This window comes from Lithobates pipiens, unplaced genomic scaffold (assembly GCF_037356315.1).
Source record: "Lithobates pipiens isolate NorthernLeopardFrog02 unplaced genomic scaffold, aLitPip1_a1.2 Scaffold_13, whole genome shotgun sequence".
NCBI classification, from domain to species: domain Eukaryota; kingdom Metazoa; phylum Chordata; class Amphibia; order Anura; family Ranidae; genus Lithobates; species Lithobates pipiens.
Window position 1 is genome coordinate 163,957,871 of NW_027507718.1, and position 21,812 is coordinate 163,979,682.

The 21,812-nt window shown below is 42.1% G+C and overlaps 1 protein-coding gene across 18 annotated transcripts in view; it reads right to left on the bottom strand.

Annotated features, from left to right (window-relative positions):
* The window catches only part of ADGRL3 (adhesion G protein-coupled receptor L3), a 1,264,347-nt gene that overhangs the window by 440,285 nt on the left and 802,250 nt on the right, over window positions 1–21,812 (bottom strand). For all 18 annotated transcript variants that reach the window (XM_077475785.1, XM_077475784.1, XM_077475783.1 and 15 more), the window contains exon 14: window positions 12,981–13,157. In XM_077475785.1, coding sequence (XP_077331911.1) covers window positions 12,981–13,157 — 177 coding nt within the window. The remainder of the gene's footprint in view (window positions 1–12,980; window positions 13,158–21,812) is intronic.

Consider the following 21,812-nt stretch of genomic DNA (forward strand, 5'->3'; position numbering starts at 1 on the left):
CGCTCCAAAGAAGCTGCTGGCAGGACTTTTTTCTGACGTCCTGCCAGCGCACCACTGTAGTGTGAAAGCCCTCGGGCTTTCACACTACACATAATGGTGCAGCTTCTTTAAGGCGTTTTGCAGGCGCTATTTCTAACGCTATAGCGCCTGCAAAACGCCCTGGTGTGAAAGGGGTCTTAAAGCAAAAATTTCTTTTTTTTTTTGCTTTTAAAGGTAAAGCGCATGGCCTCCTCTGTAAACTCTAAACAGGTAAACTGTAAAAAAAATGAAAGTGTAGCCTATGGAGATTTTTAAGTACCGTAGTTTGTCGCCATTCCACGATTGTGCGCAATTTTAAGGCATAACATGTTAGCTATTTACTTACTAACATCATCATTCACATTACAAAAATTGGGCTAACTTTACTTTACTCATGAAACTGCATTTGAACGACTGCTGCCTATATATATATATATAGATATAGATATATATCTATCTCTATCTATTGTAGACATGTCACTGGAGAAGTGGTTGAGGGGGTGTACATCTCACCTAGGTTGCTACACAGTGTGAGATGGTAAGTCCAGGATGGATCAGTTTCTCAGCAGCAATATGCTGCTGAGTTGTTATTTAATCTTGCCGGGCCTGGGTTTATATGGAATGGCAGGTAGGTTTGGTAGAGGGACCTGTCATTCCACACCCCCCATCCCTCGTTCCAGTTCTGGGTTTTGGATCAGGTGAGCTTTGATCCTAATTAGCCTGGGAAGGTAAAGGCTCTGCGGGCCTGCAGGTGTTTGCTCTCAGCCAGGGAAACGAACAGTCTGTGTGTTTGAGGAGGCTGCAAGCACAGCCACTGCTGGAGCTAAAATCCACCCTGCGATATCCAGGCGAAAGACGCTGTGGTTATAAGTGTCAGATAGGTGAGAAGAACCTGTTAGTAAGCGCCCAGCCGGGCTAGGTTGTTTGTTTTTGTTATTATTTTGTTCCTGTTATACACAAGAAGCACGGTGTTGCTGTATACTTTGTTTGTTGGACTGTTTGTACCACGAATAAACGCCAAGGTCTGCTTTATAAAGTCCAAGTCTGCTGTGAACTGTGTCCAAACACACCCTACCCCGGGAAGATCCCTTACAATTGGTGGAGGTAGCGGGCAACACGGTTGCTAGGGGCAACGGTGTGGACAGACTTGGCTACAGCTGCTGATGTCCTGGGTGAAAGCTGCAACTACACTCCAAGAACAGTCCAGCAACATGGAGGAGATGCTGAAGCAGATTATGCAAGTGAGTTTGCAACAACAGCAGGCTCAGACAGAGGCCAATAGACGACATGAACAGTCCATGGCTGCACCTGATAGCAAATCGAGAGGCGCCTGTGGTTGCTAATCCACCCACAGTGATGGGAGCCGCTCCAGAGATTTTTTTTGGGAGAAGGACTGTACAGAAAGCGCTGCAAAAGATGACTGCTGAGGACGATGTTGAAGCCTATCTAACAGTATTTGAGCGCGTGGCTGAGCGAGAGAAGTTACCAGCCGCTGAGTGGGCAGAGGTAATTGCACCCTATTTAACAGGTGAACCTCAAAAGGCCTACTATGACCTCAGTGAGCAAGAGGTTAAGGACTATACTCGGCTAAAAGAGGAGATACTTGCCCGACTAGGAGTTACTACTGCAGTCCGTGCCCGGAGGGTACGCAACTGGAGCTACAGTCTGGACAAATCAGCGAGGTCCCAGATGTATGACCTAATCCATTTGGCAAGAAAGTGGTTGGAGCCAGACACTTCTACTCCTGCACAAATCCTAGAGAAGGTCGTGATGGATCGCTACCTCCGAGCGCTTCCTACTGACCTGCAACGCTGGGTGGGACAAGGTGATCCTAAGAATGCAAACGAACTTGTCAACCTTGTGGAGAGGTTCCAGGCGACTGAGGACTACCTCCGTGATGTTCCTGCAGCATCTTCACCTCCCCGGAGCGCCAGATCTGTGCCGTCAGCTGGTAAGAGACTTCCATCTATTGGGGGAGTGTGGAGGGGTGCTGATGGCGGGAAAAGGGCTCAAGTGGTGTCTCAGGGACAAAAGACTGGTGATGGTCCCGGGTGGCTAAGGGGCTCTGAAAAGGACTCCTTGCCAAAGAGACCAGGCCCTATCCAGTGTTGGAGATGCCATGAGGCGGGACACGTGTCGGCCCATTGCCCTCTTACCACTGAACCCATGGAGTGTGACGCTAGCCGGCGTCAGTCGCTGTTTGCGGAACCATCTTGTGCTGCAGTTCCTGGACTAGAGACTGAACCGCAAATCTGCAATATTACCATCAATGACCTTCCCGTTGAGGCGTTAATGGACTCGGGAAGCCTCGTAACCTTGGTGCATGCTAGCCTGGTGGCTGGGGACTTAGAGTCTAAAAAGCATATGAGTGTTGTGTGCATACATGGTGATACAAAAGTGTACCCTATAGTGCTGGCTAAAGTCGGGACTGAACAAGGCACCGTACAATATGAAGTGGGTGTGGTAAAAAACCTCATGCATAATGTAATATTGGGGCGCGATTTTCCATTATTCTGGGCTCTCTGGGAAAAAAGAAAAATCCCCAAAAGGAGTGGGGATACCTCTAAGGGGGTTGCTTTGTCCCCTGTGAATGATAGAAGTGTGCAGGATGAAAATGATTGTTCTCCTTTGCAGGTCCTGGCTGGGGAGGAGGAGGCTCCTCCCACTGAGCAAAATATACTAGACTTAGAGGTATCTAGGGATAATTTTGGCACTGCACAATTACAGGACCCCACTCTCAAAAATGCGAGAGAGCAGGTTGCTGTTATGAATGGGGTACCTCAGGAACCAGATGCTGAAAAAAGATTTCCACATTTTTCGGTGACTAATGATCTTTTCTATAGAGTCAATAAGGTTAAGGATGAGATTGTGGAACAGCTTCTGGTACCTAAGCCGTACCGGCGTCAGGTGCTTGACATGGCACATAACCATGTTCTTGGGGGACACTTGGGGACTGACAAAACGCGAGAGAGGGTTCTCCAGAGGTTTTTTTGGCCGGCGATATATGATGACATTAAAAAATACTGCGAGTCGTGCCCCACATGTCAGGTTAGTGCCCCAGTGTCACATTTTCGCAGTCCTTTGGTTTCGCTCCCTATTATAGAGGTGCCTTTTGAGCGTATTGCCATGGATTTAGTGGGTCCCGTGGTAAAGTCAGCTAGAGGACACCAGTATATTTTGGTAGTCATAGATTATGCGACCCGCTATCCTGAGGCTGTACCCTTAAGAAACACTGCATCTAAAACAATTGCACGTGAGTTGTTTTATATGTTCTCTAGGACTGGGATCCCCAAAGAAATCCTAACTGACCAAGGTACGCCATTTATGTCAAAACTGATGAAGGAATTATGCAAACTATTTAAAGTCTCACACATCCGTACCTCTGTATACCACCCCCAGACGGACGGATTGGTGGAGAGATTTAATAAAACTTTGAAACATATGTTGAAGAAAGTGGTGGGAAAAGATGGTCGTGACTGGGATCATTTATTACCCTACCTCATGTTTGCTATTAGGGAGGTGCCCCAAGCATCCACAGGGTTCTCACCATTCGAGTTGGTCTATGGTCGTCACCCTAGGGGTCTACTGGACATTGCAAAAGAGACATGGGAGAGTGAGTCCACCCCATACAAGAGTGTTATTGAGCATGTAGCACAAATGCAGGACCGTATAGCCACTGTAATGCCCCTGGTAAGGGAACACCTCCAGAGAGCTCAAGAGGCCCAAAGTAGAATTTACAACCAGTCCGCAAGAATCAGGACATTCAACCCAGGCGATAGGGTCCTTATACTAGTCCCCACTGTTGAGAGTAAATTCTTAGCGAAGTGGCAAGGTCCTTATGAAATTGTTGAAAAGATCAGTGAGGTGAACTACAAGGTGCACCAACCAGGTAGAAGGAAGCCTTTCCAAGTTTATCACATAAACTTGATCAAGCCCTGGAAAGACAGGGAATCCTTGGTGGCGACAAATACTGTTAATAATTTGTCACCACCAATCCCTCCAGTCAAAGTAGGTGATGCTCTATCAGTGTCACAGAAACAGGAGGCTCTGGAATTTTTACAGAAAAACAAAAACAAGTTCTCTGACCTCCCAGGGCGTACCCACCTCATCCATCATCACATTGAAACTGAGCCTAGAAGCAGAGTAAACCTAAAGCCCTATAGGATACCGGAGGCACGTAGAAAAGCCGTGTCTGACGAGGTAAAACGTATGCTTGATCTGGGGGTAATTGAGGTGTCACAGAGTGAATGGTCCAGCCCGATTGTGCTAATCCCAAAGCCCAATGGAACTTGGAGGTTCTGTAACGATTTCAGAAAGTTGAATGAGATCTCCAAGTTCGATGCTTATCCTATGCCCAGGGTAGATGAGTTGATTGAGAAGTTAGGTAACGCCAGGTACATAACCACCCTCGATCTCACAAAGGGCTACTGGCAGATTCCACTTTCTGGCGAGGCTAAAAAGAAAACTGCATTCTCCACCCCTGATGGGCTATTCCAGTATGTAGTGATGCCATTCGGGTTACATGGAGCACCTGCAACTTTCCAGAGGTTGATGGACTTGATTCTGCGACCACATCGGGATTACTCAGCCGCCTACCTCGATGATGTGGTCATTTTTAGCCCTGATTGGGAAAGTCACCTCTGTAAGGTACAGGCCGTGTTGGATACCATAAGTGATGCAGGGTTGACCATAAATGCCGAGAAGTGTGCTCTAGCCCTAGAAGAGGCCAAATATCTGGGCTACATTGTTGGGAGAGGATTGATTAAGCCACAGCTAAATAAAATTGAGGCAATACAGAATTGGCCTAGACCCCTGACAAGGAAACAGGTTAGAGCTTTCCTGGGTATTACCGGTTATTACCGTAGATTTGTGCCGAACTTTGCCTCAGTTGCTGCTCCACTAACTGACTTGACAAAGGGCGGAAAGACAGCAATGGTCACGTGGACCCCAGAGGCCGAGAAGGCTTTCCAAAGCCTTAAGTCTGCCTTGTGCCAACCACCTGTGTTAGTTACCCCCAATTTCAGGCGAGAATTTCTGGTCCAGACAGATGCCTCTAACACAGGCTTAGGTGCAGTACTCTCACAAGTAGTGAATGGTGAGGAGCATCCGGTGACGTACTTGAGTAGAAAACTAACCCCGGGCGAGAAAAATTATGCCATTGTGGAGCGAGAATGTTTGGCAGTGAAGTGGGCCCTAGAATCTTTAAAGTATTACTTGCTAGGCAGGAAATTCAAGTTGGTGACAGACCATGCCCCCCTAACATGGATGAAGTTAAACAAGGAGAGAAATGCAAGAGTGACTAGATGGTTTCTGTCCTTACAAAACTTTAATTTCACTGTGGAACACAGGCCAGGGAAGTTACAGGCAAATGCTGACGCATTGTCGAGGGTGAGTTGTCTGTGGGGACAAAAGGCTCAGCCCTCCGGTCTGAAAAAGAGGGGGGGGATATGTAGACATGTCACTGGAGAAGTGGTTGAGGGGGTGTACATCTCACCTAGGTTGCTACACAGTGTGAGATGGTAAGTCCAGGATGGATCAGTTTCTCAGCAGCAATATGCTGCTGAGTTGTTATTTAATCTTGCCGGGCCTGGGTTTATATGGAATGGCAGGTAGGTTTGGTAGAGGGACCTGTCATTCCACACCCCCCATCCCTCGTTCCAGTTCTGGGTTTTGGATCAGATGAGCTTTGATCCTAATTAGCCTGGGAAGGTAAAGGCTCTGCGGGCCTGCAGGTGTTTGCTCTCAGCCAGGGAAACGAACAGTCTGTGTGTTGGAGGAAGCTGCAAGCACAGCCACTGCTGGAGCTAAAATCCACCCTGCGATATCCAGGCGAAAGACGCTGTGGTTATAAGTGTCAGATAGGTGAGAAGAACCTGTTAGTAAGCGCCCAGCCGGGCTAGGTTGTTTGTTTTTGTTATTATTTTGTTCCTGTTATACACAAGAAGCACGGTGTTGCTGTATACTTTGTTTGTTGGACTGTTTGTACCACGAATAAACGCCAAGGTCTGCTTTATAAAGTCCAAGTCTGCTGTGAACTGTGTCCAAACACACCCTACCCCGGGAAGCTCCCTTACACTATCTATCTATCTATCTATCTATCTATCTATATATATATATATATATATATATATATATATACTGTATATACACACATATATAAATAAAAATACAGAAAAACATTGCTAACCACACATAGGTGTTTATTTACTTAAAATGCAGAGTTCCAAATCTTGTGCAGCTGTGCATGGTAGCTTCTAATTTTAAGGTGTTCAAGTGCGCTTTGACAAAAAAAACAAAACTGAAAGTTGATGCAGAATGCAGAGCTGCACAAAATGTTGCACTTTCCAGTTTTAGTAAATCAACCCGCAATCATGTACTGAACTGTTTTTGGCATATATATATATATATATATATATATATATATATATATATATATATATATATATATATATATATATTGTGTTCATAATAGTATCAACAGTATATCTCTTCTTAATCTCTTGATTTTGTATGTTATCCATATGCATTTTTGCTGTATTACTTTGATGCATTATTACTGTTTTTTTGTGTTTATGTTTTTTGTGATGATTTATGTCACTTTTAGATTTGTATATTATACGTACAGTATAATAAATTGGTATTACAAACATTTGTATGTTTATACATTTGTGCATTTGGTGTTATGGTCTCCTGAAGGTTATATTTAAAGTCCCAATTTCTCCAAATTTGCTGTAATAATCTTACGGACAGACAATGTCAGAGCAAGTCAATGAGACACTGTATCTAAATTAATTTTAAATAATTTTTGAGACAGATAGGGCTCTTTTGGTGGTATGTATTAAACACTGAGGGTTTTACATTTTTTTTACAATATAAAGAGGAAAAAAAACAAATTTGGATTTACATTTAATTTGTATACCTTTAAAAAAAATTATCCCACAATCATAGGGGGTCAGGGGCACTTTAAACCAAGCACAGACCACACCCCCTGGTCTAAATATAGACCAATTTCCTTGTTGAACATCAATGTCAAGTTACTAGTCAAGATTCTGGCACCGCGCCTGAATCACATTATTTACTCACTTATACAGTGCCTTTGAAAAAGTATTTATACCCCTTGAGATTTTCCACATTTTGTCATGTTACAACCAAAAGCGTAAATATATTTTATTGGGATTTTATATGATAGACCAACACAAAGTGGCACATAATTGTGAAGTGGAAGGAAAATGATAAATGGTTTTCTTTACAAATAAAAATAGTTACTTTGTAAAACCACCAGTTGCTGCAATTACAGCTGCAAGACTTTTTGGGTATGTCTCTACCAGCTTTGCAAATCTAGAGAATTACATTTTTGCACATCCTTCTTTGAAAAATAGCTCAAACTCTGCCATATTGGATGGAGAATGTCTGTCTGTGAACAGCAATTTTCAAGACTTGCCACAGATTCTCAATTGGATTTAAGTCTGGACTTTAATTGGGCCATTCTAACACATCAATATTCTTTGGTCTAAACCAGTGATGGCGAACCTTGGCACCCCAGATGTTTTGGAACTACATTTCCTATGATGCTCAACTACACTGCAGAGTGCATGAGCATCATGGGGAATGTAGTTCCAAAACATCTGGGGTACCAAGGCTCGCCATCACTGGTCTAAACCATTCCAATGTAGAGTCCACCTGTGTGTGATTTAATCTCAGTATAAAGACAGCTGTTCTGTGAAGCCTGCAGAGGTTTGCTAGAGAGCCTCAGTGAATAAATAACATCATGAAGGCCAAGGAACACACCAGACAGGTCAGGGATAAAGTTGAAGGGAGGTTTAAAACAAGGAAAGGTTATAAAAAAAAAATATCCCAAGCTTGCAACATCTCACAGAGCACTGTGTAATCCATCATAAGAAAATGTAAAGAGTATGGTACAACTGCAAACCTACCAAGACATGGCCGTCCACCTAAACTGACAGGCTGGGCAAGAAGAGCATTAGAGAAGCAGTCAAGAGGCCCATGGTAACTCTGGAAGAGCTGCAGAGATCCACAGCTCAGGTGGGAGAATCTGTTCACAGGACAACTATTAGTCACGCACTCCACAAATCTGGCGTTTATGGAAGAGTGGCAAGAAGAAAGCCATTGTTGCAAGAAAGTCATATAAAGTCCCGTTTGCAGTTTGCGCGAAGCCATGTGGGGGACACAGCAGAAATGTGGAAGAAGGTGCTTTAGTCAGATGAGACCACAATTTAACTTTTTGGCCTAAAAGCAAAACGCTATGTGTGGTGGAAAACTAACACTGCACATCACCCTGAACACACCATTACCACCGTGAAACATGGGGGCAACATCATGTTGTGAAATGCTTTTCTTCAGCAGTATCAGGGAAGATGGTCAGAGTTGATGGGTAGATGGATGGAACCAAAGACTTGAGACTGAGGTTCCTCTTCCAGCAGGACAATGATCCTAAACATACAGCCAGAGCTACAATGGAATGGTTTAGGCCAAAGCATATTCATGTGTTAGAATGGCCCAGTCAAAATCCAGACCTAAATTAAATTGCTGTTCACAGACACTCTCCATCCAATCTGACAGAGCTTAAACTTTTTGGCAAAGAAGGATTGGCTAAAATGTAATTCTCTAGATATGCAAATCTGGTGGAGACATACCCAAAAAAGACTTGCAGCTGTAATTGCAGCAAAAGGTGGTTTTACAAAGTATTGATTCAGGGGCTGAATACAAATGAACGCCACACTTTTCAGATATTTACTTGTAAAAAATTTTGAAAACCATTTATCGTTTTCCTTATACTTCACAATTATGTGCCACTTTGTGTTGGTCTATGACATAAAATCCTAATAAAATACATTTACGTTTTTGGTGGTAATATGAAAAATATGGAAAGTTTCAAGAGGTATAAATGCTTTTTCAATGTACTGTACATAGGGATCATGTTGGGTTTTTATCCCCTTCCCCAAGCGAGCAACATACGCCGTGCCACCCTCCTCATCGACCTCTTACAGAATTACATTCTGGATGATCTGTTGTCACTAGACTTTTGGAAAGTATTTGCATCGATTTCATGGCCTTATGTGCATTATATTTTGGGACACTGGGGATTTGATCCTCACTTCCTCTAATGGATCTCCTACATTTACACACTCCCCCACGCTTACAGAAAGTATTCCCGCTACAAACCTGACCTCTTTCCTATAGCAGGAGGAACCAGGCAGGGTAGCCCATTCTCCCCTTTATTATTTGCCTTCTCCATAGAACACTTTGTTCAACTCATCCGTACATCCTCTGATATTTCAGGAGTCTAATTAGCCAGGAACCACCACAAACTCAATCTTTTTGCGGAGGATGTCCTCCTATATGTTACATCCCCATATGTCTCCACCCCAAACTTACAACTGCTACTAGGAACGTTTTCAGCTGTCTCTGGCTTAGAACTTATTACCACAAAATCAAAATTGCTCAGCGTGAGCCTCTCTACACAAGATCTTTCCCCCCTACTATCATCTTTTCCTTTTCAATGGTGCACAGATTAAATTCCATATCTATGAATTACCCTCACAGCCTCGTACACAACCTTTTTCTGTGCTAACTACCCCCCATCCGATGCTAACCAAATTATCTAACCTTATGTCACAGTGGTACTCCTTACATCTATCATGGTTAAATCACAGCAGTCAAAATTATGCACCTTCCTAAGATTTTGTACCTCTTTCCCATGCTCCCAATTTGTGTATACTTACATTACCTGCAAATACTACGCCATTTTTTCTAATTCACCTGGGAATAGACTCACCCACGATTACAGCAGGCCACAATCTATCTATATAAACTATGGGGGGGGGGGGCTTGGGGCTACCTCACATAATTAAATACCATCATGCAGCCCAAGTGGCCCAGCTAATCAAGTTTCCTGTGTTTATTGAAACCTTGCTGTGGGTCAGTATAGAGGCCGTGGAATGCGACCCGACTGCTATAAGCAATCTATTATGTCTTCCACTGCATGCCTGCAGGGTCACATTTGAATCATAGGAATGGGCCAATATCTGCCTGTCTACCAAATTGTGCTCTGCCAATGTTGCTGCATTAGAAATAAAATATGAGTTCCTAGTTCCAGCTTGCATTTCAAAGTATGCACCAAACTATGCTCTCGACTGCTTTAGAGGCTGCAAAACAGGAGCTACTCAGTTCCACATATAGTGGGCATGCCCTATAGTACATACATTTTGGGCCAAGGTCTTTACCTTATCTTCAGTTGACTTAGGCAAAGCTATTAGTCCTGTTCCATTCACCGCTCTTCTAAATTGAAGACCTCCGAACCTCAAATATGCACAATTTAAACTTCTCATACAAACTACAATCTCAGCTAAACAAACACTAGCGTCAGCATGGAACTCTCTGACGCTCAATATAAATTAGGTCAAAAAGCATGTAATCCATGCTGTGATTCATGGCAAAATAGAAGCAACCCTTCAGGAACGCATTGAAAAATATACAAGAAACTGGTAACCATGGATAGCTTGTTTCTTGCCAGTTGAGACTGACTCCACTCTTCTTGAACCTTAGCGCCATGGTATTGCCCCTTCTCCTCCTCCTTGACTGCCAGTACCCCTGGATGTCCCCCTCCCTCCCTATTCCTCTCTTACCGTCTCCATTCTCTCACCTTTTACTGCCAACTTCTGTGAACCTATTACAGTTTCCCATTGGTCCATCATTAATACGTTTCTTCATTTTAATCGATTTGATTGCCTATAGGCACTTTTGCTTGGATTCACATGAATAAGGAGCCTACTCATCATTGTTCTGTGCTCTATTGTTCTATAAATGCTGCTGCGCCAGCTGATCTGCCTGTAATCTTTCTCAGCCTTGAATAATGCCTTTTGAACAGAAAAATCCATTGGGATTGGGATGTTAATACCCTCCAAAACAATTTCACAATCATTGTTGGGCATTGTTGTTTTAATCCCCCCTACCCTTAAAACAATGAATAAGGAGCCTACTCACCCTTGTTCTGTGCTCTATTCTATAAAAGCTGCTGTGTCAGCTGATCTACCTGTAATCTTTCTCAGACTTCAATAAAGCCTTTTGAACAGAAAAATCCATTGGGATTGGCATGTTAATTCCCTCCAAAACAACTTCACAATCATTGTTGAGCATTGGTGTTTTAATCCCCCCTACCCTTAAAAAAAAATACCACAATCATTGGTGGTCAGTGGCATTTTAAAAGCCCACCTTTGAAGAAAAAAAATCACACATCTATTGGTGGTCAGTAGCACCTCAACACACACACACACACACACCTTTAAAAAAATGACCCCATTAGCATTAGTGGATAGTGGTACTTTAGGACCTCTACCTTCACCTTTAATCTGCCATTATCATCCTGCCTACTGTGTTTATTCAGCCCATTCACAAGAGAGGAAGGGGAGCGTCTTCCATTGTGACTGGTCTTAATGGTTATAAACACTACTACTGTTTACAGTTGTGATTGTTATGATTGGTTCGCGGTGATCAAGTACAAAGTCATTTGATGGTTCTGTACATCATGACTGGTCTGAGATGTTCAATGACAAAATGACAGCTATTCATGGGTGCACTGGGAATCAGAATGTGTTTTCTGAAGTGACTTTATAAATGGTACTATAGAAATACATATCTACATTTTTTTTACAGTCATGAGGTGGTTAAAGACTAACTAGGAGAGATTTTAAGCAATAATATTGTGAATACTGCATGGACATAATGGTAAATGAACAACAAAAGTTTGAAAAAGAAGCAAAATGTAGAGTACTTTAAAGAGGTTGTAAACCTCCGGAAAAAAAAACCTGCAAGACAAAAAGGCACAATGAGCTAGTATGCATCGCATACTAGGTAAGTATGAAATACTTACCTTAGAACGATGGCCTGCGGTGTTGCCCACACTCCGCACCCGCGGTCGACATCTTTCACCGGAGCTATTTCCAGGTTTGCGGGCTCCGGCGCTGTGATTGGCCAGAGCCTGGGTGACATCACTCACGTGCATGCGCACGGGAGCCGGTGGTCACGGCATGGGCTCTGAAAAAACAGCACCAGCGGGCTGTTTCTTTAGTGTGCATGCGCCGATATCGGCAGCAGCGTATGTAGTGAATATCTCCTAAACTGTGCAAGTTTAGGAGATATTTACAGTACCTACAGGTTAGGCTGATTATAGTCTGATAGAAAGCAAAGCCAATCTCTGCCAGGTCTGCATTGATGTCATGATGTCTACGATGTTGTCTGATGATTTTTATCTTCAATAAAGTCTTCACTTTTGCTTCAAACCTGTGAGTGCAGTCAAACCTTCTGTTCCAGAAGCCTTATTATAGACTTACCTGTAGGTAGAAGTGGTGTAACAGAGTTTACAACCACTTTAAGCCATAAATGAAAATCAAAAATCAGCTTTAGTCTAAATGTCGACAAGCTAAAGACAGATGATTTATCATTTCTCATGCTAGAACAGTTAGCTCATTTTAATGTGGCACACTGTTTTATTAACACAGCTCTGTTTCTGGTTATAAGCTAAAATGTAAATTGCACATTCACATCAGTCCCTACTTTTTCGAGAAGCTTACAATCTAAGGTCCCTCACATGTATACGTAGACATACTAGGGTCAATCTATACATCAGCCAGCCAATTCACCTGCTATGTATTTGGAATATGGGAAGAAACTGGAGTACCCAAGGGAAACCCGCACAAGCACAGGAACTCAATGTGCATACTGTGAAGCACAAATTAACACATAAAGGCCAATTTTGTTTAGAATGCATTCAACCTATCAGTATGTTTTTAGAATGTGGGAGTACATTAAAGCACCTAGAGGAAACCTTAATTAAAAAGTGTACATTTTACAACTGCTTTAACACTGTATATTCTAATGTGAACTAATGTCAAAGTTGTACGTGTGTATATTGTATGTGATGGATTGATTTCACACTAACTTACCTTAACTGCAACATGAGCCATAAGTACAGCAAAGTTAGTTAGATGATTACATGAGCACTTTGTATGCGTTTTGTTTGTTGTCATAAGCCTACAGCCTTGTGTTGACCAGTGTCCTGAAAAATTAGTTTTTGAGTAACTCCAGAATGAGCAGTTAGGGTTGAAATAGTCATCAGATTGCTGCAAACAGAAACAAAAACACACTTTAATCATATCCGGCATCTATAAAAGAAAAAGTAATTAGCGTTAACTAATTGAATGCAAACTTACTATATACCGTAAATAGGCCCATTCTGTTATTCCAAAATGCGAAAAAGATTAATATAGCTGTATGATTGCATTTATTTTTAATTTCCATGTCTGGTTCTAATACACAGTAAGATAGGTGCACTAAAGATGAAGTCATATACTGTGTAAAGTTTGTTTACCAAGGGTACAAGGGGAATCACAAAAATAAGATTTTCTTTTCTTTTACAGCCTCAGTATTAGTAAGATAAAAGATCACAGTGAGTTCTCAAGGATGTAGGTTGAGGGGCTTCCGAATTTCTATTGCGAGTGGGGAAAATTGGTTAGTTTCTAGAGTCCAGAGGCTTCTAGAGGCTTGGGATAGAGGAAGCCTCTAGACCTGAGTCCACGTTTTACTGAGGATCAGCAGGCTGACAGTAATTCAGGACTCTACCAAACGCCAGGGTGTGAGCCAGTAGAGCAGGGAGAGAGACAGACACAGAGTCTAAAGTTTGTTGAGATGGTATGGAGGACCAGACAGAGGCCTGAAGAGTGAGACTAGAGCAGCCGCACTGCCAGAGCAAGCCAGGAGGCTGAAGGAAGCATTTTTGCTGCTGTATAGCATTGAGAGAGGAATACTGAACACTCCTGCAAGGATAACCTTTCTTTTGTGTTGGAATTTAACTCGCCACTTTTTTTTTACATAAAGGCGAGACATATTTCCCAGCTGGAGTGGACTTTATATCAAAGGAACTGCATTTAAGCATATGTCCATCTACATAAATACATGTATTTCATGTCGCTTTCTTTCTTGCATTGAACAGGCTTGTATTTGTACTCAATAGTATTCTAATGAATAATGAAATGAAAAACTTGAAATGAAAGAAAATGAAAACTTTACTGTTTAAACAAAAGGTTTAGATCAGTTTGTACACTGTGCTGTAAACTTTGCATTCAAACTCTGCATTTGAGACCATTCAAATACATAAATGCTTGCTTATGCTAGTAATAGTTGTGGTTATAAAGACAAAAAGTTTTTTTATTACCTCAATGATTTGCTGCATGAAGGCAAAAAACAATCCCATAGTTCTTAAACACTTAAGCCGCGTACACACTGGCGGACTGTATGGCCAACTTAGTCCGTCAGACAATCTGACGGACAGTCCGTCCTACTTTCGAATGAACGGACTTGACCACACACGGATGCACAAACAGTCCGTCGAAAGCTTGCGCAATGACGTGTACAGCACGTACGACGGGACTAGAAATAGGAAGTCCAATACACAGCAATGCAACCTTTCGCCGTGTAAATCCTTTCTGAGCATGCGCCATACTTAGTCCGTCGAACTAGCCTACTCACGAGCGGATTGTCCGCTGAAACCAAAGTCTGACGGACAATATTACAGAAATTCCGAAATACTTAGTCCGCCAGACTGCACGCTGAAAAAGTCCGCTGAAGCCCACACACGAGCGGACTGTCCGCTGAAATGTGTTTCGACGGACTAAGTTGGCCAGACAGTCTGCCCGTGTGTACGCGGCTTTAGGCAATGCCTCTCTTGATTCAGTGCTGTCCCCACCTGCTGCCACACTCTACTCTATTCCTGCATTCATAGGCTTCACTGAGAGCAGTGGAGCCATTGGCTCCTGCTGCTGCCAGTCAAATCCTGTAAGGAGGGAGTGGGGGGTTTGGTCGGGCCACACTGTGTGTGTTTATGGATCAACACAGTCCGGCTTGGGAGCAAGCCTGCACAAATTGGCAGAAATGGAGAAGCAGACAGCACCAGCGGGGACCACCAAATAAATGGTAAGGGTCCACTTACCAGGTAAGTATAAAACTCTTTTTTATTTTAATTATTAATTATTTAATTATTGCATATCAAAAACATACATAATAAAAATGACATTCACAATTTTCCACATTAATCGTTCTGTTCATCTACGCTATCTCTCACTAGTCCCTTCTATACTACACCATATACTCCAAATTTTATGATATTTCTGTAGGTTTCCCCTACTTTCATACATAACTTTTTCATATGCTATGATATGATTAACTGCATGCATCCATTCTCTGATAGAAGGAGTTATAACTTGCAGCCATCTCTTTGCAATTTGCTTTCAAGCCTGAAAAAGCGTATTTTGCAAAAAGATCTGTAGCAATACCTCCGTTAATCTGCCTCTCAACCCTAATAACAGCTTCAGCCCCCTCTGGCACACCTGGCAATAGTGTAAGTGCAATAACCAATGAGAAACACACACATAATGATAAAACACAGAAATTGTCTTTACTGCAATATTTCTGCCAAAAAGTATAACAGACAGTAACAATATATATATATATATATATATATATATATATATATATATATATATAAAAAGCAAACAGAATATTGTCATGCATTAAAAAGGGGATCAACTCCAGAGATAAAACAATAATTCTCCCTCTCTACAAGACTCTGGTCGGGCCGCACCTGGAGTATGTGTCCAGTTCTGGCCAGTCCTCAGGAAGGATGTACAAAGAAGGGCAACTAAGCTAATAAAGGGTCTGCAGGATATTCGTTATGAGAAAAGGTTGCGAGCACTGAACTTATTCTCTCTGGAGAAGAGACGCTTGAGAGGGGATATTATTTTACTTTATAAATACCGTACTGGAGACCCCACAATAGGGATAAAACTTTTTCGCAGAAGGGAGTTTAACAATACTTGTGGCCACTCATTAAAAAGTGGTTTAACCTTAAACTAAGTAGAGGGTTCTTTACTGTAATACCGCGTACACACGATCGGACATTCCGACAAATAAATTCTGGGATTTTTATGAAGGATGTTGGCTCAAGCTTGTCTTGCATACACATGGTTGCACAAATATTGTCGGAAATTCCGATCGTCATGAACGTGCTGTGATCTTGTCTACTCGTTTCTAATTTTTTTAAATTTGTGCTGAGCAGGGGCTTGGTTCTTGCTTTGACCCAAGTCCAGTCCATGAACAGGGCGAGGAGGAGTTCATGGACGAAGACTTGTTTGCTCCAGCGTTACCAATACTCTCATATGCCTTTGTTGTGGGAGATCCGTGAGAATAATCCTGATGATTTCAGAAATTATCTCTGGATGACGGACCCCGTTTTTCACCATCTGTTGGCTTTGCTGTCCCCTTATATTACAAAGCAGGATACTGGCATGCAGCAAGCCAATACTCCTGAGCAAAGGCTACTCGCCACCTTGTGGTACTTGGCGACGGGGAGAAGTATGCAGGACATCAAGTTCTCGACAGACATCTCCCCCCCAGGCTCTGGGGATCATTATTCCAGAGACCTGTTCTGCCATCATTCAGGTCCTGCAGATGGATTATATTAGGGTAAGTTTTATCCTTTAACATCACATTATATGTATTTAAATAAATGTATTTTTTAAATAAATTTGTGTTTTTAACTGAACCTGTCTCCTAGGTTCTCCTTTTTTTTTTTTGGCCATTTTCTTCAATAGTTCCAATGTAATTTCTTTGATACATGAGGTGACAATCTCTTCTTCAACTATTATGTTGTGGGTCTGCTACACACACTTCTTTTTGTTGTTAATGTATGTAATGCATTAATGATAATAATATTCATTTTCAGCACCCTGAATTAATTTTTTTGGAGTGACGAAAATGGCCTGATTGATGCAAATTAGCACTGTGGGTGTTATTTACTTAAGGAAAATCCATTTTGCACTATAAGTGCACTGCAAAAGTGCACTTGTAGTGCAAAATGGATTTGCCTTTAGGAAATAACCCCCATTCTTACTGTAAACACCAATTTAACCGCTTGACACCCACCGTCCGTTACATGAAAGCCAGGCGGCACGGCTCTCGTTCTCTGACGGCGTCATATGACAGCCCTCCATTTAAACAGGGAATGCACATGTTCCCGGGAATGCTGCTCGTCGCTGGTAAACAACCATTGGCCGGTGGCTGTTTACCATGTGATCGGCTGTGATCCTTTCACAGCCAATCACTAACTGTCAACAAACCTCTGTAACGAGATGTTACCGGGTTCTCCTCCTCACACACCGATCGTGTGTGAGAAGGAGATTGCGGTAACATCTCGTTACCACTTACAGTGTACACCAATCACACTAATTGCCCCCCCAATAAAGAGGACCTGTCACTACCCATCATAGTGCCTGTCACAGTTCATCTGAGTACCTGTCACAGTCCATATGAGTACCTGTCACAGTCCATCAGAGTTCCTGAGTACCTGTCACAGTCCATCAGAGTACCCGAGTACCTGTCACAGTTCACCAGAGTACCTGAGTACCTGTCAAAGTCCATATGAGTACCTATCACAGTTCATATGAGTACCCAAGTACCTGAATACCTGTCACAGTCCATCAGATACCCAAGTACCTGTCAAAGTCCATCTGAGTACCCGAGTACCTGCCACAGTCCATCTGAGTACCCGAGTACCTGTGACAGTTCCTCTGAGTACGCGAGTACCTGTCACAGTCCATATGAGTACCTGTCCCAGTTCATCTGAGTACTCAAGTACCCGTCGCAGTCCATATGAGTACCCGAGTACCTGTCACAGTCCATGAGTACCTGTCACAGTTCATCTGAGTACTCAAGTACCCATCGCAGTCCATATGAGTACCTGAGTACCTGTCACAGTCCATATGAGTACAAGTACCTGAGCACCTGTCACTGCCCTTCAAAGTACCCAAATACCAGTCACCAGGCCATCAGAGTAACCAAATACCAGTCACCAGGCGTTCAGAGTACCCGAGTACCTGTTACCAGGCGATCAGAGTATCTGAGTACCTGTCACCAGCCCATCAGAGTACCCAAGTACCTATCTGCAGCCCATCAGAGTACCCGAGTACCTATTTGCAGCCCATGCCTCATAGAATATACATTTGGGTGTTTGCTTTCCAAAATGGGGTCATTTTGTGGGTAATTCCACTGTCCTGGTGCTCAAGGACCTTCAAAAGCGTGATAGGTAGGAATGGAATGAGATGTGTAGTTTATGCTCCTAGAACGCCTGAAGGTGCTACTTCAATGTTGGTCCCCTGTATGTGGCCAGGCTGTGTAAAAGTCTCACACATGTGGTATTGCCATACTTGGGAAGAGTAGCAGAATGTATTTTGGGGTGTAATTTTTGCTATATACATGCTATGTGTTAGAAATATTTTATAAATGGATAACTTTGTGTAAAACAAAAATGCTTTTTCATTTTTTTTCCACATTTTCCAAAAACTTCTGCAAAAAAAAGAATCGTTCAAAAGACTCATTATGCCTCATAGATTATACGTTGGGGTGTTTGCTTCCCAAAATGGGGTCATTTTGTGGGCAATTCCATTGTTCTGGTGCTCCAGGGCCTTCAAAACTGTAATAGGTGGTTGAGAAATGAGATATGTCATTTATGCTAGTAGCCTGTGTAAAAGTCTCACACGTGGTATTGCCAAACTCAGGAAGAGTAGCAGACTGTATTTTGGGGTGTAATTTGTTGTATGCATATGCTGTGTGTGAAAAATAACCTGATAATATGACAATTTTGTAAAAAATAATAAAAAAAATAATAATAAAAAAAATCTTAATTTTGCAAAGAATTGTGGGAAAAAATAACAACTTAAAAAAACTCACCATGCTGCTTACTTAATACCTTGGAATGTCTACTTTCTAAAAAGGGGTCATTTGAGGGGTGTTTGTACTTCCCTGACTTGTTAGTGTCTCAAGAAATTAGATGCACCTGATGTACCTAAGGCCTGATCAGATGTGATCAATTTTCAGAGATTGGCACCATAGTTTATAGACTCTATAACTTTCACAAAGACCAAATAATATACACTAATTTGGGTTATTGTTACCAAAGATATGTAGCAGTATAAATTTTGGCCAGATTACTAGCAACATTTTATGACAGAAACAAAGAAAAAGGCATTTTTTTCACAAAATGTACTTTTTTTTCCATTTATAGCACAAAAAATAAAAAACCTACTAGTGATTAAATACCACCAAAAGAAAGCTCTATTTGTGTGAAAAAAAGGATGCACGTTTCATATCGGTACAGTGTTGCATGACTGAGTAATTGTTATTCAAACTGTGAGAGCGCTGAAAGCTGAAAATTGGTCTGGGCAGGAAGGGAGTGTAAGTGCATTGTATTGAGGTGGTTAAGCAAAAAACTGCTATTGAGCATTGAAAGAAGAAGCCGCACATTGTTGAGTCAACAAATATTTTACTCTGTGCACATTCACATGTGCGTTTAGAAAAGGGTTTTAGGAACAAACCAACATATTTTTTGGAATATATTTATTTTTTGGCACAGTAGAAATATAATTTTTTTGTGGTAAATAGGCATGTTTTTAAAAACATAAAACAATACACAGGAACTTACAAAGTTCAACTCTGATAAATTGAAGGCAATATCAGACATTAGTATGTCCAAACTGTGTTGATCTTTCCTTCATCAGATGGGGTGATGTCACCCCTGTGAAAGCCAAATTTTGAAGATGCACACAAATTGGGAGTCAAAATGGGGATTTCACTCCTCAAAATGGGTGATGTAGTGGTTAGCACTCTCGCCTAGCAGTAAAAAGGGTTGATGGTTCAAATTCCAACCATGACACTACCTGCCTGGAGTTTGCATGTTCTCCCTGTGCCTGCGTGGGTTTCCTCTGGGTACACCAGTTTCCTCCCACACGCTAAAGACATGCAGGTAGGTTAATTGGCTTATGCCCAAAAACTGGCCCTAGTATATGGGGACCTTGGATTGTGGGCTCCTTGAGGGTAGGGACTGATGTGAGTGTGCAATGTACAGGGATAGGGACAATTGTAGACACTCAGGTTGGACTGGTGTCTTTATTCAACCTTACTAACTATGTAACTATGATCCCATGCCTAATGTCAACATGTGCTAGTCCCCATCATGGGAGATCAATGGATGTGCTTCAGGGGTGCAACCCCTTCCTCTCACCCACTTTAGTTGCGAGGAAGGGGTAGCACCCACAAAACACGCACCGTGATGGCAGATAGCACATGTTGAATCACTGTGTGCATCTTCAAAATTTGCCTTTCAACATTTCTTTGAAAAGTTATAAAAAAAAATTAAAAATTCCAAAATTTTGGTGTGTTTTATATTCTGCCTAAAACATCAATGGCGTTTTTGAGTCTTTTTTCCACATCATTGATGTCTTCCTTGATCTTCTGTAAATCCCGATTGCACACCATTATCTCCCCGATGAGGACGTGTGCACTTCCACTTGTGAAATGAGATTCTTCTTCCACAACATCCACATAACCTAAAATAAAAAAACAGACCATGTATTATAAATATGCAGGCATACATCTATTACCTGAAGCTGTGGTCTCAGACACTTACCTGTTGTGGTCACTATTTCACCCACTTCATAAACCTGTCCTTCCATCCCTGGTGTCCTCTGACATCCCGATTCTTTTCTCCCCTATGTGAATAAAAAATAGGTATATTTAGCACACAGATATTTGAGGCAAGAAATAGGAAACTGAAACATTGCTTGGCAGTGTCGTACAATTGTCTGTATTGGCAGAGTTTCAAGCTGAGGACATGATTTTTTCACTTTATTAAAGCTGGAATACTAACCTTTTTTGGTAAAGTTTCCCACATGGAGTCACCCCTAGTATCCACTGGAGCACCTATGTGGGACACCCTAAAAAGTTTGTTCTGGTGTCCCACACTAGTGCTCCTGCTTCCAAATGTGTAAACAGCTGCTGAGTGTCCTCTCCTTACAGTGAATCAAGTTTGCATTTCATTCTGGATACACATCTAGACAACAATGTCCTAAACTTCTTTTAATCCAAATAGGCCTGAACAAATATAGTTAACCTGCATCTGCCAAAAACATTGTATTATTGGGTGAACAATCACTGTTTACTACGAACGATTACTGTACCCACGAACCTGAAAATTGCCATTTTAAACTGTACAACAGTAAAAAAAAGCACATGGAGCAGCACGAACGTAATGAGAAGAATAGGAACACACGACAAAATACTTACATTTTTGCAGCACTCTCTTGATTCTTCTGTACTTATCCTGCTCCCTCAATTTGAGGTCTGACCATCATTTCCTCAGTTGATTCTTCGATTGCCATACCCCAAAATTCCTATGCAGACTTTTCACAACTTTAGTCATGATCTTGGCCTCTCTGACATTTGGGTTTGGGTAAGGCCCATGCTTCCCGTCATAGTCGGCACTCTTCAAGATGTCCACCATCTCCCTCATCTCTACAAAGGACATATTAGAGGCCTTAAATCTTCTCCGGGATCGGGACGTTCGTGGCTCCGGGCTTTTGTCATTGCTGCTATCTTCATGCACTTGTTCTTTCTTTGCCATTTGCTCTCGCATTGCACCAAAAGAGAAGGGGCGGGGAATATACTATAAGGAAGGTCAGAGGCGGGCGGATAAAAAATGATGTGGCGCAAGACACCAAAAGTAATTGACCTCCATTCCATATTTTAAACAAAGAGAAAGGAAAGTGGTCAGCAGGACTTTAAATGAGGTAAATCACTATATAAAGTAAACACGTTGGATATAGACAAGTGTTGCTTTTATGGGTTCCAACAAAAAAAGGGGGAATTTGAGTGAGAAATGTATACCAAGT